The sequence below is a fragment of the Aphelocoma coerulescens genome, chromosome 1 (genome assembly GCF_041296385.1).
Source record: "Aphelocoma coerulescens isolate FSJ_1873_10779 chromosome 1, UR_Acoe_1.0, whole genome shotgun sequence".
Lineage (NCBI taxonomy): Eukaryota > Metazoa > Chordata > Aves > Passeriformes > Corvidae > Aphelocoma > Aphelocoma coerulescens.
Window position 1 is genome coordinate 27,059,847 of NC_091013.1, and position 25,982 is coordinate 27,085,828.

The following is a 25,982-nucleotide window of genomic DNA, read 5'->3' on the forward strand; positions in this document are numbered from 1 at the left end:
TACAGACATTTAAATGTGACTAATTACATACACATGCTGGAATTCTCAAAGGATGATCAGGGAGCCAGGCTCCCAGCTCATTCTGACTTTCAACAGGAGTTCAGTGGCCTATTCCTTCAGGCATGCTGCAAGATGTCATCTTGCTAAATACAGAACACCGCTTCTAAATGTTGCCTCTAGTCACTTAACCACAGCAAAGGCTACAAAATGCTACAAAGCTATCTACAGGAGCCCTCCTCTTTATTAGATAAATACAAATGCATGTATCTGCTGTTCCTTGCCTGTGTGGATCTGACAGATGAGACAAAGTTGTCTGGACAGCCCAGAGGCCTTAAAGCCTCTGGGGAACCACCTTTCTGTGCTAAACACAAATATGTTGTACAAAAACAGCTCTAGCAATGGTGGGGAAAGGTTTACAAAAAGTCTAGGGATCCTTTCCGAGTACTTCGGTTGTAAAGCAGGAAAAGTTTCGGTATGTGGGAAGTGGTGGCTCATAAAAAAAATGTAGGGAGAAGTACATACCATTGATTTTCAGACGTATTCATGTAATATGGCTACACACACACTGTTCATTACTTAGTTCAAACACTTCCATCCAGCATGGCTGCAGAAAGAGAATCTTTCCCTGGTCATTTTCCTTCCTCTGCATTACAGAAAAAGGAAAGTGCAGTCTCTAGGATACACAGGATTAAAACCTGTTTCAGCTGAAAAAGCATGAGGGGAAAAAAAATAAAATACAACATTGCACAAGCAGCTGCCAGGAGCTGTGTGTCAGCACAAAGGAGTGTGTATGGACACAAGCAGCCAGAAGCATGGGAAAGTCTTGACCACTTCTTTTCATGGCCTATCTTAAAAATGTTCATAAAATTACAGATGCATTTCTGGCAGGTGACAAACAGGAGATGGCCTTCACAACCAGTGGAAGGTGAGGCCAGATGTTGATAGTCACAACAAGCAGCAGCTGACTGTGCAGAGGGCCAGGAAGGCTGTGGCTGTAAAAAGTGTGGAGGAACACAGTGCGAGATCTTTTGTGAGTGACAGACAAAAAGGGGAGAAGCCAGACCTGCTTAGTAAGACTTTCTTTTTCCCAACACTCAAGGGGACTCACTATATGGCACAACAGTATTTAGTACAAATGCAGATACAGAAAGGTACCAGACCACAAAGTCCATGCATGGTGTTTTTTTATCTGACACACTCTGGCAAGGGTCTGTGATCAGCAGGCTGTAGGTCTGCTCTCTCTGTACGGTGTGAACATACACATCAAGAGCCTGCATCCCAAGTCCTGTAACTGGGATATGAGAGACTTATGGCAGCCAGTCATAAGGACCATCAGGTTTTGCACCAGGTCCCACAGAAGGAGCCCACAAGTAGCAAGTGTTCCCAGAAGGAGCATCCAAAGTGAGAGTTGTGGTTCTTACAAAGTATGACAGAAGAAGTTGCCAGAGGATACAAGCAGTGTGAGTGTGATGCCTACATCTGTACTGTCAATGTAACTTTTAAACCCACTAATGCTTCTGCTTTTAATCTCTTTTGCAGGGATTCAGTCCAGGAGATTGTGCTGTAGCAGCTGGCTGAGACTAGGGCCTCTGATGAAGCACAACAGCTTAGTGGTTTAAGACCAAATGAAAGTATTGAATGCTTCCTAAGGAGCAGCTATTAGGTAACAGTTTTTGAACTGAATTTTTTGCTTCCTCTGCAGGGACTACAGAAGCACACTTGCCTTTTGCATTTTTTTAATAATCTACTACTTAATGTTCAAGAGCTCAGCACTTAAATATTTTAATTTGCCCTTCCATTCAGATGAATTTTTCCATTCATTCATCCAGCTGACTGTTCACAGCGTGTTCCATGGGACTGCAGGCTGGCTCAGCCCCAGCTGCTTTCCAGGCTTTTTGGAATGCAGAGGTGGCAGCAATGTGAACAGGCTCAGAGGGCACACTGATAAAGACCTATGGGTAAGATCATATTTTCTGGAGAGGTAAAAAAATTTCCTAATTAGGCCAAGTCTTCATTTAGCCTACATACGTGGTCTTTGAAAACAAGCACTATTCTGGGGCTTAAAAAAGCAAGTGTCTCTAAGATATTTTTAAACAGCTGCCCCACTGGGTGCAGGTTTTGTTCTCCTTGCAAACCTGAACTGTTCAACCAGTTATATCTATGAGGTCATTTGCAGGGTATTGTTTATCTTCGTAGCTAAATGCTTCATTAAAAAAAACCCTAAATATATATATTTTTTTAAACAAAGTCAAGGAATTTCACAGGACAAGCATTAGATTCATCAGAACAAGTTAGTTTTTAAGATTAAGTGATTCTAGATTATTGCGCATATTTTTACAGCCTTGTCTTACTTGCTCACTGTAACATCCACGAGATATTCACAAGAAAATCAGTTATTTTCACAATACTCAATTGGAAGCTGCACTTCCCCAAAACACCTAGGCTCTGCTTTTCACTCATGACCTACCTCTAACAAAGGTTCTGCCTCTCCTGTCTTTGCTGCTCTCCTCACTGGCTAATTCCAGCTACACAGACATTTATCTGAGTGTTGTTTAATTAACACACTGTTTTCTTACATGCTCAAGCACTAGAACCAAGGTATCTATGAACAAACCTGAAAGACATTTCAGATCATGTGGAAAAATGTTAAGAGCTGCAGTTTGCTGTAGACCTTCCTGAAGCAAGCAGTGTGGCGTAGAGAAAATGCTGGACTACATTCTGAAGTGCTTTTTTTTTGCCCCCCGATGTAATCATTCCCCTTTATCATTCCCTTCTTCTTTCTCACACCTAAGACACATTGCCATGAAAACCTGCATTAACTGAGCTACATACTCTAGAAACATTCTTCTTTCCCAGTTTTCTTACTTGAACTGCTAAGCTCTACTCTCCCTTACCTCTCTAATAACAAATAAATGTGGAAACTATATAGAGCCAGAGTGTCCAGGTCAGATATTGAAGAGAAGGTGACAATGGGAAAAGGTAGTTTCAGCAGACAAAAGCTTGCTTGAGCTCTGATTCTCAAATTTTATTTCTAAGAGACCTGGGCTCATTATGATTCAGTGGTTAAAACCTCATGATTTTTCTACACATTGAAGCTAATACAGTGAACAATACCTAGCAAATCATGGTTACAGAATGCTTTGTAACCAATCTAAGTATTTTTCTCTGCATTGTAGAAAGTTAATGGAATGGTCTTCAAATCAAGAATACATAAGCAAAAATTTGAGTAAGTATTTAAAAGCTGTCTGGCCAAAATGAATAGAAAGCTAGAAAATCACACTGTTAAAGTAGTCACTGCCTTACTGCTATTCATGAAGCAAGAAGCTGCATGTATTTCGTATTAAGAAGGACCTTTTCAGACACCTATTTCTGGCATTTCAGAAAGTTCACTGAAAAATCCATTGGTACTGCAATGTTACTAGGTCCCACTTAACTGAAGACAAAACCTTTAAAAGACAGCTGGCTGTGGTATGACACTGTCAGAATAAAACAAACAGAGGCAAACACTTCTGAAGGTCCCTCAGTATACCACCTAACCAATCAAAACAGACAAGAGCGGAAGGATGTTTCAGTTAATCTGTGTTTGCAGAGTCACGGACATCAAAGGGTGTCAATCCACAATTAGGGTTCAAAGGATATGGACAGAGGGCTCTGTGGCTGTATCACATCTAAGGAGTGCAGCAGACACTTTCAGAAAGGCCAAAGCAAAAATCATGTCAACATGGTAATCAGGACAACTGTGCTCCTTTTCCCTCTCTAAGCACAGTATCCTCCAGGCTTGCTTTGAGGACAGTCCAAGCTCAGTGATAAACCCACTGTCCTGTAAGTCCCACACACATATGCCCCCTCTGACAGCAGAAAGGGAAGAAATTGCCTTTTCCCACCTTCTATGTCCCCCTCTCCCACAAAGCCTTAGGACCAATAGCAATACAAACAACACTTAAACACAAGATGCCAGCCTAGGACTTGGAAGATACGGGTTTGAGCTCTGGTTTCTCAGAACGTGTGCGACCATCATCACTTGGTCATATTCAAATTGTGCACTGGAAAATGACATAATGAGAGTCCTCAGGTGGCAGCTAGAGGTGGTGCACAGCTATACTGATATGGTAATTTTTGTTCTCAAAAAGGTACAGCTGTGTTCCAGCAGCATTGTGCCCTGATTAACAAGTTCACTGGAGCTCAGAGCCTACACAGCAACTTGCACCACACTATCCCTGGTATTTGCTCTGCCTCATCACAGCAGAGAGAAAGAGTTTGAATGTACCTACTGCAGAGCTCTGGTAGGACCTGTATGGCCAGAGGGTACATGCACAGGCAGACAGGATCACTTACACCAGCACATCCTCATATCAAGAGTGGGCCTACAGCAATGGAGGTCACCATATGGGTTACCTGCATTTGTTAACAGGTCCTAGATGTAAAAATTGCCAGGACAAAGTCTTAGCAAAGGCAGCAACAAAATGATATTAAATACTGGTCTGAAACTTGGGCTGGTCAGAACTTTCCTAGCAGAGCACTCTTCTGACTGAGAACACAAAGCAGATTCCTCACAGAAGCCAAACAGCTCTGCCACTACTTCTGAGGTAACCTGAAAGGCTTTGGTGTGGCCAGAGAGCAGTGGTCTTCCAGACTCCTCCTCAGAGGACAGAGAAATCTCTACTGCCATTTGAGTCCTGTGTCATCTCTGTTTCAACTTGAATGAGACTGGATTGGCTGATTCTGAGGCTGCCTTAGTAACCGATGGCAAACTTTTGTTTTAAGCCAGCTCTGTAACACTCCCACCACATAAGTTGTGCTACAAATTTACTTAGCTGGTAAGGTCCTTAACGCAAATTAGAAGGACATTAATATTACCCTTTGATGTCTTTATAGTATTTACGCCATGACTAAATTGGATAAGGGATTTATTAACATTTAAGACTATTAGGAAGAAAATTACACAGATTCTGTGAAGAGAACAAGAAGGGAAAATGAAAACAATCTCATACCCTATAAATTAATATAGATATTTCTGATTAAGAACATTCAATGTCCAAATAAATGTTTTGATTCCTCCAACTCTTTTTAAATGAAGCACCACACACTGTTTGCTACATTTCAAGACCTACCGTGTTGCGAGCTTATGGCAGACGACACCAGTGTCTGTTATGACTTCACTCAGTCTCAGCTCGAGGTGGACCTTCCCCTGAAACACACCATAAACACCATAGGAAAAGTTAGTTTTATGTATAGGCAGTCACCATTCCAACTTCAACCAAAGCAAGCCAGTTTGTGCAAGTAATTCCAGGAGAAGTCTAAAGATTAAATAAGAACTGTATAGCTAAGGTCCTTCAACTTCCAGAGAATCCAGACTAGTAGTCATTTAACTAAATTTGGGTGCATAATTCCCACCATTATATTATCTCTGTATGTTGTACTAATTGAAGGATACGGAGTGTCCACAGTTTGACACAGAAATGTTGGGTTGGAGCTTTATCTGTAATTAGCATTTTAAATATTAAGCAAATATCTGCAACACTACCATTAAAAATGGTATCATGGAAGTGTGGTATAAATTAACACCTACACGTTTCAAACATCCTAAAAATAAAATCTATTAAGCAATATAAATTGTAAGACACGTATCAATAAAACTGTATCGAACAACTATTTGAAAAAACACAAAAAGTGTTCAATCACGTTGCTAGTATTCACAGCATCCACTGTTACACAGTCTTCAACTCCTTACCATCACATTAACTTTGTTATGACTTGGGCCAAAATATTATCCTTCAATATGCTAAGAAAATAAAGGCAAACATTAATACCAGTTGCATTCCTCTTATTAATTCCATTATATTTCAAAATGTGAGTATCCCACTGACAAAAACTCAGCATCACTTTTACAGTGTGTATACAGTAAATGCAAAATACACTTTGTTATTGACCAAATCTGACATGTCAGCAGTGCCCAGGCATCTTCTGCAAAATATCATAGCCGAAATCGAGCCTTTCATTTTCATAACTATCTCCCCTCCACCCTTTGTAATAAAGGATGCTAAAATCCACCCTGCTAATTAGTCACAGCTCTAATGTGGATATTATCTTTACCTCAAATCACACAAAATTCTCTTGCCACCCCTTTTATAAGATCTTCCAGATTCAACCTTTGATCTTTTTGAACAGGACCAAAACTCTTGCCAGCAACTTCCCTATCTCTTGTGACTAGTTACAGCAACCTCCTGCTCTATGAGAATGTCCATCATGGGCAACAGAGGAGAGTCAAGATGAAACTCTGTCCTCAAGTTGCACCTATGCTGCTAAGATTCCCTTTCCCTACAGCAGATTTGTCTGGACAATAGCTGGTGAAGGCAGTCCAAAGCACTGCAAGGAGTGCAGCAACAATTAAGGAGCATGGACATGCAGAAGTTCAGTCTAAGGTCATTCCCTGGTCCTCTCATGTTAAGAAGCACATACTGGACTCAGTGCCTGAATATTTGTCCTGAAAAAGCCTATGAGACATTGTTTCTTCCTGCTACAGTCATTTTCTCCCCTTCCTAGTGTATATCCCTTATTCAGCACCATTCTTTCTGCACTACCTTGAACACACACTTCACGCTCTCACTCCACAAACCTTTATCCTCTACTTAACATCTTCAGTACTCTGACTCAGTAACACTTTTTCCAATCTGAGGGAACACAGACCATTCAAGTACATGTGGCATATGATACTGGTGTTCATCCAGAAAACAAGGAAGACAACCTCTACAATCTGTATAAAAGTTGCAGAGGCACCACAGCAGCTTGCTGGCATTTTGAACAGGGAAGAACCCAAATGTCTGTGTGAATTTAAAACAAGGCTTCTGCCATGTGTCTTCTGCACAATTTTAAACAAAATAATTAAACCACCACCACCCCCAATGCACAAACCAAACATGTTGCATTTAGCTGCCACTCCTGATTTGTGTTTGTGTCACAGGTCACTCCTTCACCCTGTCAGTGTGTGCGAAAGTCAGCATCTGTCATAACCTTCCAAACTGAAGCCTGTCCTCATGCGTAAGAACAGGATTTCTCTGCACAAATGCATAAAGCCACTTCTAGACCCAGCTCTTAAGGACTCAGTAGCACTGCAATGCCCACTGTAGCTGCACATAACAAGGGCTGGGCACATTACCAGCTAAGAACTCTGCTTAAGCAGAACAGCTTTCTGGCTTTTGTTTTACTATATTTTCCTTACTCTTCAATGCTCTCTCTTCCACTGGCCACATATTCTATTACAGGACGTAAACCATTAGTCTCTGGAAAATAAATTCATATTATTAACCTGTAAAACCCACTACTGCAATCTTTGTTGATACCCTGCAAACTACCTTTACCAGAGAAATCAACATTAATACAAGTTTTGAAGAAATTAAGAGTCAAAACCAGAGATTTTGCAACTTCAGAGAAAATATCCCTTTGTAGAAAAATACCAAGGTATGAAAATGCTTGTATAGAAATATTTCTGCTGGTCTTAAAAGTGAGACTGACCCTTCTCAGGAAGGAATGCTTCAATGCACTTAGATGAGCCTGAGAGCAAACTTCAAGTGGCCATTTGCTCAGTCTCACACAGATTGAGTAAAATGGAAGTTCCTCATTTCAGAAACTAGGTTGAAAAAAAGATCTTTATAAAAATCAGCAGTATTTCACACATCTTCCTAGCTACATTAAGTATAAAATGATAGTGTTGCCTCTTCTGGGCTAAAAGCCATTTTTTTCTTGTACTTTTCATCTTTCTCTTGTGAAAGCTTTGAAAAATGGTCAGCTATTCAAAAAGTGACTCCAAGCTTCCTAGAGCAAAACAGAGGTCATGGGATCACTGGGAACAGCAGCCTACAACTATTCCCAAAACACCTTCCAATGTTTTACTTCCAGTTAAAAACTCAAATACCTTGAAATAAGGCTACACTAACACACTTGCAGGCTTAATTTACAGAAAATGTAACTCTTATATAAACAGAACACTTTTTCCTAAATCAATTATACCATTACACAAAACATAAGAATTCATCTGAATAAATTCACTCCTGAGCAATGGCATTAGCTGGGTTTACAAAACACCAGCTAATTCATTTAGCAAAGGGAAGACAGAAAACTGCAAAAAATCAGTATCATAAGATCTAAAGTTAATCTAATCAACAAGAAGGTCAACCTAGAATGGATTAAATGTACCACAGAAACAGAATTGCCATGATCTCTGACTGGCAACTTGTAAAAAAAATTTATATTTTTATTATTCAAAGAACTACTGCAATAATAACAAGAGTCTTCTATTGTAGTAGATTTGCAGAGTTTACAAGCAGGAAAGATTAGACAATGCAACAGAACAACAAAAAAAATCCATTTTACCGAAAGCTGAAACAGTGGCTTCATCCTGCTCAGAGAGAATCCCTCCTTTGGAGCCAGGGGTTGAGTCTAGGCTCAGTCCTGCATTATAAGGCTATAATGCTTTTTTCCCTTTAGCAAAGCAAAAAAATTCTGAGAAAAAATCTGGAGGTTTGACAATTCTGAAATAGAATGTATCAATTACTCAAAACACTTCCATTAACAAATATATTTCAGGGTGTTCCTAGAAACAGCTATGCTTATTAGCATAACCTTCTCCTTTGGAAGGGTAGGACCCCTTTTCAAGGAACAAGCTGAAGGAGTGCTAATTCAACTGCTGAACACTTCCTTTTCCATCAGCTCCAACTGATATGGAGGGTGGGTTCACAGGTCGCACCTCCTTCCTAACCACATCTAACACCACATAAAGGGGCCACTCAGCTTCCAGTTTTCAGTTATTGATTAAAGAAGCCATCAGATGACTGAATTTCTTGTAGGGAAGCAGAGAGTATTCAAAAGGAAATCAGCAACAAAAAAAAACAAACTTGTGAAAGGCCTTACTGAGGAAAACACAAATTATACTATGCTTGTTAAATCTAACCTTTACTACACACTCAGTTATCTGAAAAATAAACTGAAACTGATCTCAAGTTGGCAAAGAAAAGAAAAAGCAGACCTAAAGTCCTGGTTTTATAGATACAGGAAAAGCCTGTCTCCAACCACCTCCTTTCTGCTTGGGATGGAGCTGGGAGTCGCTGTGGATTGAAACACCAGAAAACAGTTATAAAGCACATAAGGGCATACGAACCCTTCCTACCTGTATCATGTTTCCAGCAGTTGCAAATTTGTGGTTTCATTTAACCACAATACTTTGAAGGAAAAGAAAATGCATGACCACAGATTATCCTAAAGTTGCTCTTATGACAAAGTTCTGCCATCCTGGCATAAAACAATTTTATGCCAGGCCTGAACAGGACCTCAGAGGCAGTGTTTGGAAGGTCACCAGGACACCACTGGGAGCCATGTCAGAGTGCAGTTACCTGCACACATTTTGCCCTGGAATCTGACACACCCCACATGAACCAGTGACTGCAGATTCAGATGCAACATCCGACCTAGCTCAAAACAGATGCAATCTGGTTTTTCAGAGAAATATTTATGAAAAAGCACTGACAAATACCAGGAACATCTGTGCCTATCTGAGGTTCTAGAAGATGCACAGAAGACTGTCAAGTCTGCCTAAGTTCAAAAGACAGGAGCCAAATCAACTGAAATTTCCTAAGCCATTTTTAATCAAGTATCAAGCAGGCCTCCATCCTTTTTGTAACTATCAAATTTTTAGAGATCTTTTATTTTTAAAAACATCAAAGGAAAAGAACAAGTCTTCACTGCTGATTTTAAACAAAACCAGAAAATACACCAGAAAAGTTTGCTTGAATATTAAGTATCAAGTCAATCATCTTAACATCCGGGGCTCACACAGCATAGTAATTCACTCTTCTACAAAAGAACAAAGTTAATGTCACAAAAAACCCAAAATAAGGTATTGTTTACTATTAAATCTGCTGGACAACAGGTTTGTGGCCACCCACCTTCCTAATTCTCACCAGCCTACACAATTTTGCTGGGAACTTTCCCTTCCAAGGTGGGAGTGCACCTGCATGAAAGTTTTTCCAAACATTTATCCCATATGGGGACACTTTTCCCAGCACAGCTCAACTCTGCTCATTGCTGAGTAGTGTGGAAAGAGGGACTGGGACCCAGTTTTGGCTCCCTACTCTTCATCCTGCTGGTAGAGTGTGACTGCAAGCAGTCTCACCCCAGCTCCTGGAGATGGAGGAGGGAAGGGATGTAACACACATGAGTTGTAGGAGAGCACTAGGCTAAGCAGGTGACATGAACCACAGTTCATGACTGACTCATGCCAGCACCACATTTTTTTTGGAGTCTCAAATTCAGGACTGTGATAACAGCGGTGTGTTGGTTTATTTTCCCTTGCTCCAAATTGTCTGGAGAAATAAGCATTGGAAGAACTCAGTGCTGCACACAGACCATTCCAAACTAGGGAATAACCCATGCTATTGCTTTCTCAGTGTTTCCAAATTTTATTTCAGGATATAGCAAGTGTTATTGGGCAGATTCTATCTACTTTGAAGCCTTTTCAGCCAAATTCATGAGAAGTCACTTTCTGCCATCAGTAAAACTTAAAAGCAAACAAGAAAACTGAGCCAAACCCTAAGGGCTCACTAAATGCTGCCCTTGAGGGAGTGGGAAAGACCAAGGGGACAGCTACTGCTTTAGGTAAATCTAGCCCTGCAGCATTATCAGCAGCCTCACATAAGGTCAGGCCTAACAGTGGGTTTGAGAGCAGGAGGAGGAAGGAGTTTGTTTGCTGTCTACATTTGCTGCGTCTAACAGCTGCTCCTTCCTTTAGCAGAGGGCAGCAGGCGGCTGGGAAAGGTCTAAGGATCATGCTAGAGATCACAGCCTGCCTGCTGGACCACAGTGCAGCACACAAGAAACTGGAACAAAACCCAGCTGACTGCTGAGGAAAGTGCAGCAGCTCTATTCAGCACTGCATGGATTCATAAATGCTAAGCAAAGCGGAACTGATATCTGCTTGCTCTCCATATGTGCAAGCATGTCAGAATTGCTCAGTAACTGGCAAACAACTTCACATGGCATAATGTTAACCTTCCTGTTTCTCTAAAGGAAGAATACTGCCATATGGTCAAAATCCTTATAATTAATCACATTTTCCTCTCAAATAGTTTGATGGGATATAATATGTAGATGTTGTAAGTGAAAGGGTTTCATTTCCCCAGACAAATTACGTTCTGCAGATAAAAAACCAACGTATGTTACTTTAAAACCATGTACACTCCTTGTTCAGCAATAGGTGCTCCTCACCACGTGCCATGTTACAGACTAGCTATTGAAGAGCAATAGATCAAAACCTGATTGACTGTCTTAGCCCTTTGTGCTGATAAGTCTGAATTCTGTGCTCTTACATTCGTATAGGGAGGAAGTCTTGCCACAAAGCAGGATCTGGTCAATAGCTGCTCTTTCCCTTTACCACAAACATTATTTACCATTGCTGATGCATGGTTCAGTTGTCTCAAGTAATTTTGTCAGTAGACATTTAGCCTTGAGAATCTCCCCACCCTATCAAAACAGACATGTGATCTCTCTTCAAAACAACTAGAAGACAGAAACTTAAGTGCCACTGTTCAAAATACAGAGGGCAACACCCATGTTTCCTGTGTGTGGTAGAAAGCTGATACCAAAACTGGAAGCAGCTGCTTCTTTTTACAATTTGCATTTACCCATGCTTACAGTAGGTTGTACAAAATGCGTCAGTGACTCATTTTTATGCTAGAAGTATTTAAGTACCTACACAAAGGTAGTCAATATCAGTGTTGGACAGTGGGCATGCAATGCTCTTAATTGTTCAACAGACAATGTAATTCTATCAATTACTGGAGTGAAACTGCCATATACAGTTGCTCCTAAAGACAATTATATCTTGTATCTTCAAATACATTCTTAATTAGCAATTAGCAACAGAGCCATCACAGATCAACATGACTTACTCCACTTACACAAAGAGCATTGATTTATATAGAACAGGAAGCAGGCAGATACAGGAGAGACCTTGGAAACTTCGGCAAAATGAATAAAAATAATAAAATAACACTTACAGCTTCCTCCACAGATCTGGGATAAACTTCTCTGTCACACAAGACTGAGTGAAGAAGAGCTAATTAAAAAGTTTGTGGTGAAACCTTGGCTCTGATGAACTCATGGCAGACTCTGATGAACTCCCACCCTGAGAAGGCCAAGATTTCATTCATGAAGCCTGACACTTGGGATACAGATCTTGCATTCAATGGGAAGGTGCTGACACAAACGAAAGGTTTTTTTGAGGAGCACACCATGCATTAGCTAGATCCTTCTAGCTAATATACAGGCAGCATTTCAGAGCCAGTAGTTATGTCCAGCAGGACAAGAGGATTTTAGGTGTACTCTCCAAACATACCCGTAAATGTTTTCCACTAATGAAGTCTAGTACACCACACGACACCAGTCCATACTCAAGAACAGGCATGTTTAATCAACAATAGTCAAAGGCCTGCATAGACAAAATGCTAATGTGGTGAAAGGAAGAGGAAAGGCCTTTGGTGTCTGAAGAAAGTACTTAACATCAGTAAATCTTTTGCACAAAGCTTTGAGTACAGAAGGTTAAAATGTGATACAATTTGCTTCCTCAGTGTTGGTTATCTGCCCTTTACATGCCTTTTATTTTTATTAAGTTGACAGCCAAATAGATATCTCAAACACATCAAAGTTCCTATGAGAAGGAAGGGGAAATGAGCAATTTTCAAGTTTTTGTCAGACTTTTTTTGCCCCAACAATGACTTTTACATAAGACCTTGAGCATAACTGGCTTTGGAAAAGCATTCTGTCATTTAATACTGAAAACTCAGCTGTAAGAGGACATGACTATTTCACATTTGTCAGTGAGGCAGAGAAAGCAACTCAAAGCACACTTGAAAAGGGGAACTTTTAAAACAAGAGCCTGCACAGGAAAAGATGTCAGAATAATCTAACTCTCCTTGCAAGTCTCCCCCACTTTGGCATATACCGACTACATGGCTTGGAGTATACAGATATTAATAAGAATATCTCTGGATCTTTAACCACTTCAATGATTACATGTACACAAGGGGTATTTAGGCTGCAAAGCTCAAACTTCACAAAACGGGCTAGAACTATGAACTTAATGTGAAAAAAAATTAAGGGAAAAACTACTCAAAACCCGGAAAGGCCTTTTAAAGACTGCATGTGCACTTGGGCTTAAATTCCACCGAGAACACACGGACCACTGAGAGCATCTGTCATCTACAGCCCTAGGCAAATATCTGAATCAGTTACTGCTGGGTAAACTTCCTTCTGTGAAGAAAAGGAAAACATTCATGGATCAAAACAGATGTACACACAATAGCATGGCAATTTTTGCTTCCAGACCTCAAAAAGCATGACAATGAGAATACAGCAGGTCCTGAAAGACAAATGACTAGTAGAAAAGAAACACATGCCGTGTAAAGTGTGCAACATCATGCTCATGCTGTCCTCAACCAGCTAACAATGTTGTCTCTTCTGCTGCTAGCCACTCCCTTCCAGCTGAAGCTGCCTGATTGTTCATCACCTATTTTGCAAAAGTTAAACCATTTTCAGTAATGGCTCAATTCCTGTTCTACTTCTCACTGAAATGCTTGGGCTCTTGTACTGTCAGACACTGGGCATTTAACTCTGGGCACAGTACTGAGGAGGAAGGAGGCTCCATCAGAAGATGGGAACTTAAAATTCCTTCAGCTAAATGTGCACAAACCCACTTGGTTATAGCTTCATACTTTCAGAACAAGTTTTTCAGTCTGGAAAGTTAAGCCATAATTTATGCATGTCAACTTCTGCTGCTGTCAACTTCCATTCTGCACTGTGTATAAGAAAACTTCCTCATCACATTTAACATTTTATTCTATATTTACAAAGGAAATATTCAGATTTTATGCCAAACACAAATACAAGTTGGAGTTTCATCATTTGTTCTCCACAGAGCAGCTCAAATTTAATCACCTAGAGCACAACTGCTGTTTCATCACCCAGCTGTATCTCAACAGCAGCCAGGGTAACCACTGACAGGACTAGAGCAGAATATGCAATGTGTTATTTCAAACTAGTGAGAGCAAAACCAGCCAGTAAAATGTGGGGGCATTGATGTACCAACAGAGTAAAAGCCAGTCAACTTCAAGGGGCAGTTACAGCCCGCTGCTGAATGACACAGCACTGTGTTCTGGTAGCTGCTGTTTCCCACCGACTCGGGCGAAGGGAAACTCAGATGCACCTGATGATGCTGATTGTCTCACTAGGTAGGTTTGCTAGACCAAATGGTAAACCAAACCCACAAAAGGCATGTGGGTAATGCCTGCTCTGCATCTGTGGGCTGAGCAGCTGCACAGTCCCACCTGTACGGCTCCATGTGACACTGAACACGACGTGGTGGTGAGATCACAGGCCTCTTAGCAGCACTCAGCCTGGACAGACAATGCCCTCACTTTTTCTTCAACATGAGCAATCATGCCAGACTCCTTTACTTGCTATCAAGGAATAAATGGAAGTGGCATTAGAGCATCTGACAGTAATACTCATATCTGTGTAGTCTGACAATTAATGCGAGTCCTGCCGTCAGTAACATCCTTATCTGCAATAAAATTTATGAAGCCATAATCTCACTCCTGACAATACAAAGCACCTTTACAAGACAGTAAGAATTGGCAATGTTGTAAAACCATAAAACTGGATTCAAAGTCTCGAGCTAAACACCTTGGAAACAATATGTGAAGTTATACAACATTAATACTTACATTCTGATTTTTTTAAGTACACAGGAACTCATACAAATGAGGTACAAACCATGTTGAACAAAATTCTAAATTCTTCTCATGAAATTTCAGCTTAAAATATCAGTTCTTACATCACAGATGTTACCTGTAATTTCAAATCAGTCTTTCTGTTCTGAAAGATGAGGTAACGTGTCCCAGAAGTGGGCCACAAGAAACACAGCATCCAATATCACCAATATTTGAACGATCCATTGTTTCTCAGGTGGTTTTCAGTTTCTGACTGTGCTGGCTGGTCTGCTTAAAACCTGGGTATTTTCAGAGTTTGCACAGGGTAAACCCTCATAGGTTTATTATTCTTACCCAGTTTCTTTCATATCACGGCCTAATGTATTAGAAATAATTAGAAACCTGGTCTCTTTTTTAATTTCTCAGTCTGACTGTATAACCTCAAGCAAGTCACATTCTTTCTGACATTTACTCTCACTGTATTCAAAGTGTGGGAGTGACAATAGCTTACCTCAATAAAGTGCTGTGATGCATAACTAAATAGCCATGAAGTCATCTACAACATGGGAAATAGTACAACAGCCACTGGCTGACAAAACCAGAAGATGCAGGAGTTCCCTGGAATCTGGCTCAATGTTTAATCCATTAGATTACATTGGAACAACTGCTAGAATGATAAAACTAATACTTGGCATATTAAAACTGCCTTTATACTACTATTGGCATGATTCACTGCAAATTTTAACTACTAAAAATTTCTTAAACTATTCTCCTTAAAATTGGAGGAAAACTGAGTAACATTGTATAAATACTCACCATTAACACAAGTATTCTATTTTCTCTTACAAATGAAAAAGTGCTTAGAAGGACAACTGAGATACCACAAATGTAAAAGATTCAAACACAAAAATATTTCATATGGCTATCTTCACTTGCATAAGAATTCATACAAAATATTTACAAGTCTGCTCCCACTATTATGAAAAACCAAGCCCTCCTGCAGACTCAACATAAAGACCAAGGAACATTTAAGTAAATGGATAAAATCAGAGTATCATGTAATCGTATTTACACTACTTGTAATAAATGCTTATCATGGAGCCCAGAAACAGCTTTTAACAGTTGGGCTCTTGAAAGGATGCAAACAGAGGAAGTGATAAACTGTACAATTACAAACAGAGAACATGCTTTCCAGCAAATACTGTGCTCCTCGTCCCTCCAAAAGCTAGAGCTGCCTGCAACTTACATTACCAGTGCTGCCCTAGAAAGTCCCCTGGTCTAAAAAGCTTCCACAAACTCACTCTGTATAAATATTGTAACAAAATAAACAGTGCAGAAGCTTATCTAAATATTGCCTTCTTCAACTGATAAATTACAAAGGGAAAGTTTTTATATCCTACAGGAAATAAACACTCAATCTATTGTTCTAAAAGTACTGTCATAAGAGGCTTTGGGGTAAGAATAGAGGGAGAGCAGGGTAAACAGAATAGATCTCATAGTTAAAAGCCTGTTAAAAGCCTTTCCATCACTAGTGACACTGAAACGTGGCATTAAAGAGGATCAATATTTTACAAGAGAATGCCACAGGCTGAACAGGCTATCCTGAGGCTCTCTTTGTATCACATGCACAACAGTATATTATTTGGGTCTCCAAACAAAAAGACAACCTAATCTTGCATGTGTTTTCACATATGCTTCACCACACATGACCATACTGTATGTTGGAATGTGTGTGCATTTTAAGTGTCATTTTCCAGCCTGGCATGTGCAGACTTGCAAGCAGACTGAAAAGCCAAGACATTGTGTCCAACCCTACCACACAGAATTATCTAAGAGGCATTTCCCCTTGTGCAGGTCAGGCATTCCTGTCTCCTCCTAAACAAATATTGTGGTTCAAAAGTGATCTCTAATATACACTTACAGGAGAATAAAAAGAAGTAACTGGTACAGTATCCTGCTACATAATTTTGATTTCTTGCTTTGTTATAATGACTATTTTCACAAGACCTAATGTTGTAACAGAAAACAGAATCTGCTTCAAAAGAGGGCGAGTACAAAAAGAGGAGTCTCATTGTGTACAAAAATTTGCAAAGTACCAAATCCTAAATGTAATTTATGGCTGAAGTAATACAGTTATCAGCATTCCCACCATTTGAAAGAGGGCCTAGAAATCTGGCAAGGAATGTTTTTCACATTTAAGATGCACTTGTTGCCATTTCTGTGGCAACCTGCCAACATAACTACTTAAAGCAGTATCTGCAGGTACTATTTTCAAGATGGCTCCGCTCCCTGAGGAATCAACCATTATTTATAGGGCCTGAAGTTATTTGATACTTGAGATAAACACACCCCTCCTTGTATCAGTGACCCTGATAGTTCACGTAGTTTTAATTACTTCTGTAGGCAGAATCCTGACCCCCAGTGACTCACGCACACTTGTAATCCACCCTACACTTATCACTAAAACCCAAACCATACTAATGGGCAACACTTTCTTTTTGTAGGGAAGCAACACATCTGTCCTAGAGCTATGAAACCCATAAAAATTCCACGGCCTTGTTACAAATACTCCTTTGACAAGATTTTTTTTAACCATCTCACCTGTACTTCTGAATCAGCATCAACATGCTGCAGTTGAAACCAGGTGTCTCTGTTATGATACTTCTGCAGATCTTCTTTCTGTATAGCTACCTTTCCTGAAATAAAACAAACCAGAAGCACAGTTTAAGACATGCTGTAGCTCTCCCAAGATATATTTCCATCAAAACCAGGTTTTAAAACAATGATTTAGGGCCTGTCCTATTCAAGAAAGGCTTTAGAGCAAGGAAAGATTTTTATTGTGATTATTATCACAATACATAATGATGAGCATCTTTTTCCACTGCATTTTGTGAATGACTTGAAAATTACTTAAGTCCTACTCACCTAACAGAGTGAAGCACTGGACACTATGGACAAGCTTGTAAATATGCTTATAGCAAAAATGTCATCATTACTTCTCTGACATGCAATTAAAATTGTGGGAAGAAAAGACTGGAGACTGTTGCAAGCATTTTTTTGAGGCTGATGTCTGTAACAATCCCGAATTAAAGGTTCTGTGCATATGTTATTGTCAACAGTATTTCAGGATGAGGCATTTCACTATACAGCTTTGTAGCAGAAGGAAAACAACTAGAGATGTCAAGTCACAGCAGATTCCCACATCTGTATTTTGGGGCCCTGTCAACCTCTCTCTCCCCCTCAAATCCTCCAGACTTCCCATTATACAACCCAAAGCCACCCAAGGGCTATCCCCTGACTGTAGAGAAAAGCAGGAGGGGAAACTCACCCCAGAGCACTGAAGAGCTTTAACTCTCACCTTTTTATACCACTCTTACCACTACCAAGTCAGCTGTTTTGGTAGATATGGTAACAGCACCCAGTTCCACACTGTGAACTAACAGCCCACATGGAGGCAAAGGCTCAATGCAGAAACTTCTGTCCTGTCCAGTATCTCTCAGGCAGTATGCAAAGCACTCTCTGAGGGACAATGAAACTTTTTCCAAGCGTCTTTCTTTGTATACACAAATCTGAGCGTGGCATGCCTGAGGAGCTCGTGATCCTCAAAAAGCTGCTTTGGGTTGGGTGGCTCCCCAGGCACTGGGCAAAGCAGCATGTTCAAAGTGAAAGAATCCAGGGCAGTCAGAGATGTTCACAAGGCTCGAGGAAGATGGGGTTTGGCAGTGTGGTTGAGTAGACTTTTGCCACTAGATGAGTTGCTCACATACAGTTTGCAACCACTGCTTTGTTACAAAAACACAGACTTCCTTTAACCAAACATTGTTAGATAACATTCACCAATGGATATAGTTTTGTGGGAAAAAGATTACCACTACCTAAATTCATGCAGTTTGACCAGATGTCAGTAATACATTACCCCAGCAAACGTTACCAGAACATATTTAAAAAGAAAAAAAAAGCAAAACAACACATGATCAAAGACTACAAAAGTGGCAAAAAAGCACTCTTCCCTTCTGAGATCTAGAAGTTTATGGAAGTCCTAGCAGCAAGTTATTACACACCAGCATTCCCTCAATTTACAGCCATTTCCTTCAGCTGGATGGCTTCACCCAGCCCTCCTGTTTGCTGGGCTACACCCCATACCATGCTGCAGCTGCATTCTTCTGTCACCCCTCAGGCTGCTTCTGCTGACAGTTTCCAGATTTTCAGTCCCAGTTCCTAAACTACCCTGCTATTCTTCCACAGCTGCCCTCCATAGTATCTGCCAGGATTTCTGCTCTAGCTTCCTTTTCAGAACTTCTGACCCATTATTCCCAAGTCTTGTTCATTGTGCCCTCAGCACCATCCTCTCACTGCTTGTCCTTTAGAGATTATCAGATCCATCTCCTGGCAAACATTTAACTAATTAACAAGGGAGACTCATTACCAGACTCTTTATTGGATATGCAGAGCAAGCCGCTTGAAACTTCTTAAAAAAAGCAATAATTAAATTACACAAACCTACAAAATAATATGTCAGGAAGGGTAAATAAGAAATCTGAACTGTGCTGAACAGAAGACAACAAGTTGCTCTGCTGAGAATCTATGGCATGATTATTTTTTCAAAGCTTCTACTTTTATTCTCCAACTATAGTGGCTTGTGGAGAACCTAGTTTCTCTAAAACACTTTGAGAGGAATGCATTTAAATGCATGACCTTCCACTAATTGCTTTGGACCTCATTGAAATTATTTACTTTCACTGCTAGCTATCCTCACTGTATCCTTTAATCTCTTGCAGAAATCCTCCACTCAACTGCATTGCACACACTTTCCAAACACCGTCACCCACAATCAGTCTCATTCACAGTCACCTCCCATGTAAGGAGCGCCTTGCAGAAACTCAAGGATGGTTTCCCAGTATCTGCACCTGTACACAGAAGATAAATGGTGTGATCACTGCCCCCTCTTTCAGCAGGGAATGCCACTGCTCTCTGCACCAAGGATGGCAGGGTAGCCCAGGTGGGTCTGGCCACAAAGTCAGTACATGATTGCAGCACAGCGTGTTCACAGAGAATGGCACGTGCCTCCAGCTCTGAGGGAGTTAACGTGGTGATACAACTGTTTTGATTAGGAAACTGTTTGAACAGCACCGTTTGCTCTGCACACAAGCAAGTTTTATTAATGACTGAAACTTATTGACTGGGCTGGCTATAATCCAGGGGTTTTCACTGCATACCAAATGGTTCACAAAGAAGAAAAATCTACTAGGGAAACAAAAAAAGGTAGCAGTAAAAAGAGGGCCTACAGTTTGGCCAGTCTGAACATATGCAAAGATATATTACTGATAGGGCAGAATGTTTGATCTGCCCTATTAAACAGCTCTCTGCATACACACAGAAGAGCTTCCCTCACAATTTGGTAATAACTCTTTACCTACACCAGCCATGCCCCTATGTGCATGCAGCTCACATTCCTCCTCCTCATCACCCAACCCACATAAAACACAGTGCAGGTGCTGAGCATGGTCATGTTTCTGCCGTAGTCTACACAGTTACTGCTCTTCCACTGGCTGACCTAAGTCTGACCTGGCTCAAACAACTTCCAGCCGCACCAGAACTAGGTTAAATCTAGGCCAATAATCACAAGCTGTTGGCACCTGTCATTTGACCTGACACTACAGGATAAGAACCTGTAATTCTCCCTGAAGATAAACCCGACACGAGAGGTCAGAAAGATTTATCACCACTCATTTAAAGGACATTTTCTTCTTTGAGGTTCTTCAGCATGTTCCCAAACTCAAGCCCATTGTCTTGCACTGTTTCTCAAGACTTGGGTGGCTTCCAGACAGCATCAAGAAACTCTAAATCTTGCACCTGAGGCACCCAGCCATTCCTGCTGGTTTCCTCAGAGTGGCCCCAGGCTGCAGAGTCTGCATCTGTTTAAGCTTTTTGAGACTGTATGTGAAGAGGCAGGAAATAGCTGAGCTTGTTGAACAATATAAGGTGTAGTTTCAAACTTCGTATAAATTACATTTTTAGATGTTAGATTCTCAGCAATAACCAGCAATGATGAAGTAAAAGCATTCTTCTCATCTGAACTAATTTCTTTCTGAAGCCTGAAGTTCACCAGGACCTCAGATTGGGGGAGGGTAGGAAAACCTCACACACTCCTGTGTGTTTTCCACCCATATGGCAGCAATTTCCCTATGCCCTTCCCCACACCCTTCAGACTGAACAGACCTTCACTGGAACATTTAAATCCTAAGATCTGAGTTTAAAACAAAGGTGCAACATGCCACAATTGAGCTCTTCCTTCTGTGAACCCCTCTTAAGGGAAAAAACAATATACTGATAACCTATTATTGAGCAGATAGCTTACAGATTAATAAAGTTACTACCTAGGCCATGGATGGTTTTAAAGCTGCAAATTCCACTTTACAATCCCTGGTACAAACTGATTTAAGAGCCTCCTACGTTCTCCACCCATGCACCCCTGTCCTCTCAGCAGGGCATACTGAAACTGTTGAGGAAATCAAGTGAATCCAAAAAAACCCAAAGAATGAAAATAAACATTCTGGGCAAGGAGAAGGGAATAAGAGATGTTTCAGGGATCACATATGGGTGGGTGTTGGCATTTTCAACACAAAGGTCATTTCAAATGACCTGTTTTAGAGCTTCCCACTCAAGAGGCACATTAACATTGCTAGAACGCCACTAGGAGATCACTAATTTAGGCACAGAGGCAGAGATATTGAACAGAGAAGGGTAGGAATTTCTGGCTATACCGCCTGGGAAAGTGCTTGTGGAAGCACCGCACCCTCAGCGCCCATCCCTCACTGGTTACAAACATTTTTCCAAAGCAAGTCAATGCAGCCCATTAACTAGTCCCTGGACATGCCTAGGCTTGTTAAGTTTGGGTCTCCATACAAAGACTAACAAAATTGATAATTTGTCTCAGGCATTCTCCATCCATACATAACCACCTCCTGTCTGCATTACCTGCTGGTGACAAAAGGGTTAGGCATCAGTTAAAGGATTACAGCCCACCTTTTAATAGTAATTTTCCAGTTTACAGCTGAGATATGTGAATATTTATGACAGATGCTAGACTACTAGAAGATTTCTTTACTGAAAAAGTAGTCACAGTAGCAACAGGACAGGAACTTGTCATTTTAAAAGGGCACAAGGCCCTACCTGAAAAGTGATCCAACTGTTACTTTTACAGAAGCCTAAAATCAGAGCATTTCAGGAGCTCTTGTATCTTCTCTTTAGGATATCTTTATCTTGGAATATCTACACAGTGAAAACAACAGAATTTTACACACTGTTGCCAAGCAAGCTGAAACAATATAATATTTTTTTAATATAACATCCTCCATTAACAATGACTGCAGTACAGTTAACTTACAGCAAAGGGTTAGGTCTGAGTCACACATTAAAAGGCCCCAACATTCTAATTAACTGAGTCTGCTCTCAGCTCTGAACAGAGGCTACTTTGTCTCCTTCCTATGTGCCACAGTCTTAGGCAGCAAGTGAGTCTCAAAGCTACTTCAGAAGTTGCTTCATGTTATTATGTTAAGTGCACAGACACACTGTATCAGTGTACTGATTTAATAGAACTGATAGGAAGGTGCACAAAGTCACTTTCAATACTTGGAAAGACTAAGGACAAATCAATCAATTTTAATCAACACTTTAGGCTGCGAAAGCCTAATCAACTTGAAACAAGAAGCATCACTGCTATTCCAGCCTGCCTAGAATTTTATAATTATCTGTATGAAAGGTTATTTGTATTTAAATGAAAGTACAGAAACTTTGCCTGCCTTGCTCAAGAACAGCAAAAACTCACTCACCTCTCACAAAACACAGAAAGACTGAAACAAGCAAATCCCTTATCTGAGAATTACAAAGATAAAGATGAGAATTAGGGGCAACATAAGGCTTCCGAGCCTTAGAAGCAGCAGAATTGCTCCCTCACGGCTCCTGTGCAGTGCACCATGAAGCACAAGCACTACTAGACCATCTGCTACAATGGGTAAGAATTCAGCAGCAATAATGGCAGAACACTTCCAGCACAGCAGCAGTGCATCTTACAGAGAGTACTGAGGTATGTGACATTCATGACCCCAATTTCATTTGTTTGGGTTTTTTTAAACTAGTCCAAACAGAATAAGAATATCACTTATTAAATCAATTCTTCCCCTTTGTGGGATTTACCTTGGATAATAAGGGAGAGAAAAGTGGGCTGTGGACAACATATAGCTTCTACCCTTAAGAGCTGCAAGCTGCAGCATTGCATGAACTATCTTCTATCAGGGTTGTTTTGTTGGTCACAACTCAAGAGATCTCACCCAGCTTCCATCAGAATTTCTGCTCTCCCTTCCTGTTAAAAACAGCAAAACCCCCAAACAAACAAACAAACAAAAAGAACCCTCCTCAACCACACCTTTGGTATCACCTCTCAGGCAGCTGCTCTCTGGGCCCTTAAAATGGCCCTACATTTGAGACACCAGATATAGCCTGTGGTTGGGACAGCAGTCCTGAACTCCAGACTTGCAGTCACCGCTGTCTGCCTTACAGCAAGCACCAAGTCCCTGAGCATGCTGCCTGCACTAAGCAACCACCACCTTCTTTCCCTCATTCTACATACAGACAATATTAACACTTGTCATTAGGTAAGGAGGAGGGCTGCATGAAAGTACGGTCCAGGTCCTAGCACATTATCCTCAGTAGTTTTGTTCATATTTTTTCTCTTCATCCGAGAAGTACAGATACCACTTTTTGAAAGCTCAACTTTGTTTTCCTGCTCTTGGGAGCACCCATGAGGTTAAAGGATATTGTGAGTGCATCCTAACAACCTATTCTATGCAGAGACTATTTACTTTAGCCTTTCTATGTAGCTGCAGAGAACCTTTCCCGGATAATCCTAAGTTTATAGCTTCTTGATATTTGTCATTCTGGAAGAGTCATCTGTTTCCTTTTATTTCATTAGAAGCTATATTTATACCATAATGAGTAGATACATTATTCCCATGTCATCCAACAGTACATTACGGAAACAGTAAACCACTGCCTAAACCGTGGTCAGGCTAGAAGAAAACAAGGAATACTATTTTCTACTGAAATTTTGATCTCTGCTTCATGCTGTATTGGAGGATCTTTCCCACACTTAACTAGCAAGAAGCACAGTTCAGCAGGGATGATTCTTTTAAATTTTTTTTTTTCTTTTAAATCAGTAAAATAATAAAAACAAAAAAGGTGATGCTTCAGCTACATTTGGTAAGGGTTACCACCTAATAACAGTAGATAGCTTGCTTGGATATTTGGCAATAAATTGTGGCAACTCCACAACACACCTCTTCAGCTTTGGAAGTAACCATTAACAAAGGCACAGGTAACTCAAACATGCAAGCCTTAAACACCTTTCAATTCCAAGGTGCTTTCACTTTGTGCGTGTCTCAAGAGCTATGATTTGGTTTCATCTATTTTAGTCCAGAGTAGCTAAGTTTAACTACTTCTGAAGACAAATTTTAGTGCTTTGCTTTCCTTCACCTAATCCAGCATTAAGCAAGAAGAGACTTACAACCTGCCAGGATACAATAGCCACAAGAGTTTCAATTTGTCATAGAACACACCTAACAACCTGGAGGTGACTTAGGGCAGTGAAGTTACTGTAAATGTAATTAACAGAAGAACCATGCACTAGTCTTCTAGCACTGGCTTTATGCTCCTTCACAGAAAAGCTTCAACATTAGACACCTGTGCTTTATTCAGCACCATTCCATCCCCACCAGCACAGCAACCAAGCCTCTCCTCAGCCAGGAGTACCACAAACTTAGAAAAGTTCTTACCCCCCAGTGCAGTACGGGGACAGTGCAGCACTTCTTCCCCCTCAGAACTTCATGGGGGTGCATTTTGTTCTATGCAGCTCCTGCTTAGCACAGATGTTGGCAAATCAGTTTCATGTACCTCTTACCAAATGAAGTGCTGAGGCAAAAAAAACTAAACTGACTTAAGTAGAGGATAAATAATTGTGCACTTGTCACCTGAAGGACAGACGATATTAACTAATCTCTCACTGCAGTGTTAAGTGACTTGGTGTGGCACATTTCCTGTTTTTGAACTTATCTGTATGTTTAAGGTCACAGCCTGGCAGCCTGAGCTATTCAATACACACCTAGAAGAATACTAGCTCAGGGCATATCACGGACATGTTTTCCTCACTAAATCTAGCTCAGTTATTGAAGTGTGAGAAGCCCAGTTTATTGTCACAGCATGTCTCATTCAACATTTATAAAAAGCTGAAAAATATCAAAACAATCATTAAAGAATATTTGCCTGGTATAGCAGCACTACTATCCTAATATTCCTCCTGCTGCATCTACCCAGAGACATCTTTTTTTTCCCATTATTACTGGAGGGGTACCAATTGACAGTTTTTCAAGTTAGTCCCATCTCCTCTATGCTTTTCTGATTGTAACAACTAGATAGAAATAGCTATTCTACATATTATAGACACATATTCCAGCAAGTTGGCCTGCTACTGCTTTGATCATTCAGAAACAAACATGCAATTTTAAATTGCATTTACCATTGCTTTCAGTAGTATATTTCCTACTCAAAGCATCTCAACATACTATATTAGTCAGTACATAAATTCTATCCACTAACAGTCAATATCAATTAAACAACTTAAGACTAGTTTACTTTCACAGTAACTATTTGCTATATTTTATCTACAAAAAGAGAAAAATAATATTTCAGATCCACTGAACTCTGCATTTTCTTCATTATATTTGCATTTCAACCAGCATCCAAGATTCTTCCAAGACACAATTGTTCAAGAGTTGTGTCTGTTAAACTAACAAAATCCCAGATGACTTAGCAATTACAATTAAGAAAATGCAAATGTAATAAACAAACATGCAAACTCCAAAGATATCTTTATCTGCACAATCCTCCCATCCTGTATGCCAAAATACTACAGTATGTTCCAAAACATATCTGCTACACATGTTCCAGTTTGAGTTTGTTTGACTCTTCTCGGAAGTTTGTGTCAGAGGCTTCAGGGGGTTCTTGTTTTTCATATTCTCTCTCCCACATCTTCCGCTTTTGGTAGCTTAAGTATTCTCATCTGTCACACACAGAGTTGCATTTCTGAAGTTAAAGAATTTACCATCAGAAACTTATACTTCATATTTGAATAAATAAAGGCATGCCTGCGGTCCGGTAACCCTGGAAGTCAGT

General features: G+C 40.4%; 1 protein-coding gene across 5 annotated transcripts in view; it reads right to left on the bottom strand.

Moving 5' to 3' along the window:
• The window catches only part of RASA3 (RAS p21 protein activator 3), a 144,438-nt gene that overhangs the window by 54,776 nt on the left and 63,680 nt on the right, over nucleotides 1-25,982 (bottom strand). For all 5 annotated transcript variants that reach the window (XM_069004742.1, XM_069004726.1, XM_069004733.1 and 2 more), the window contains 2 exons: nucleotides 17,358-17,452; nucleotides 5,112-5,188 (listed from right to left, as the gene is read on the bottom strand). In XM_069004742.1, coding sequence (XP_068860843.1) covers nucleotides 5,112-5,188; nucleotides 17,358-17,452 — 172 coding nt within the window. The remainder of the gene's footprint in view (nucleotides 1-5,111; nucleotides 5,189-17,357; nucleotides 17,453-25,982) is intronic.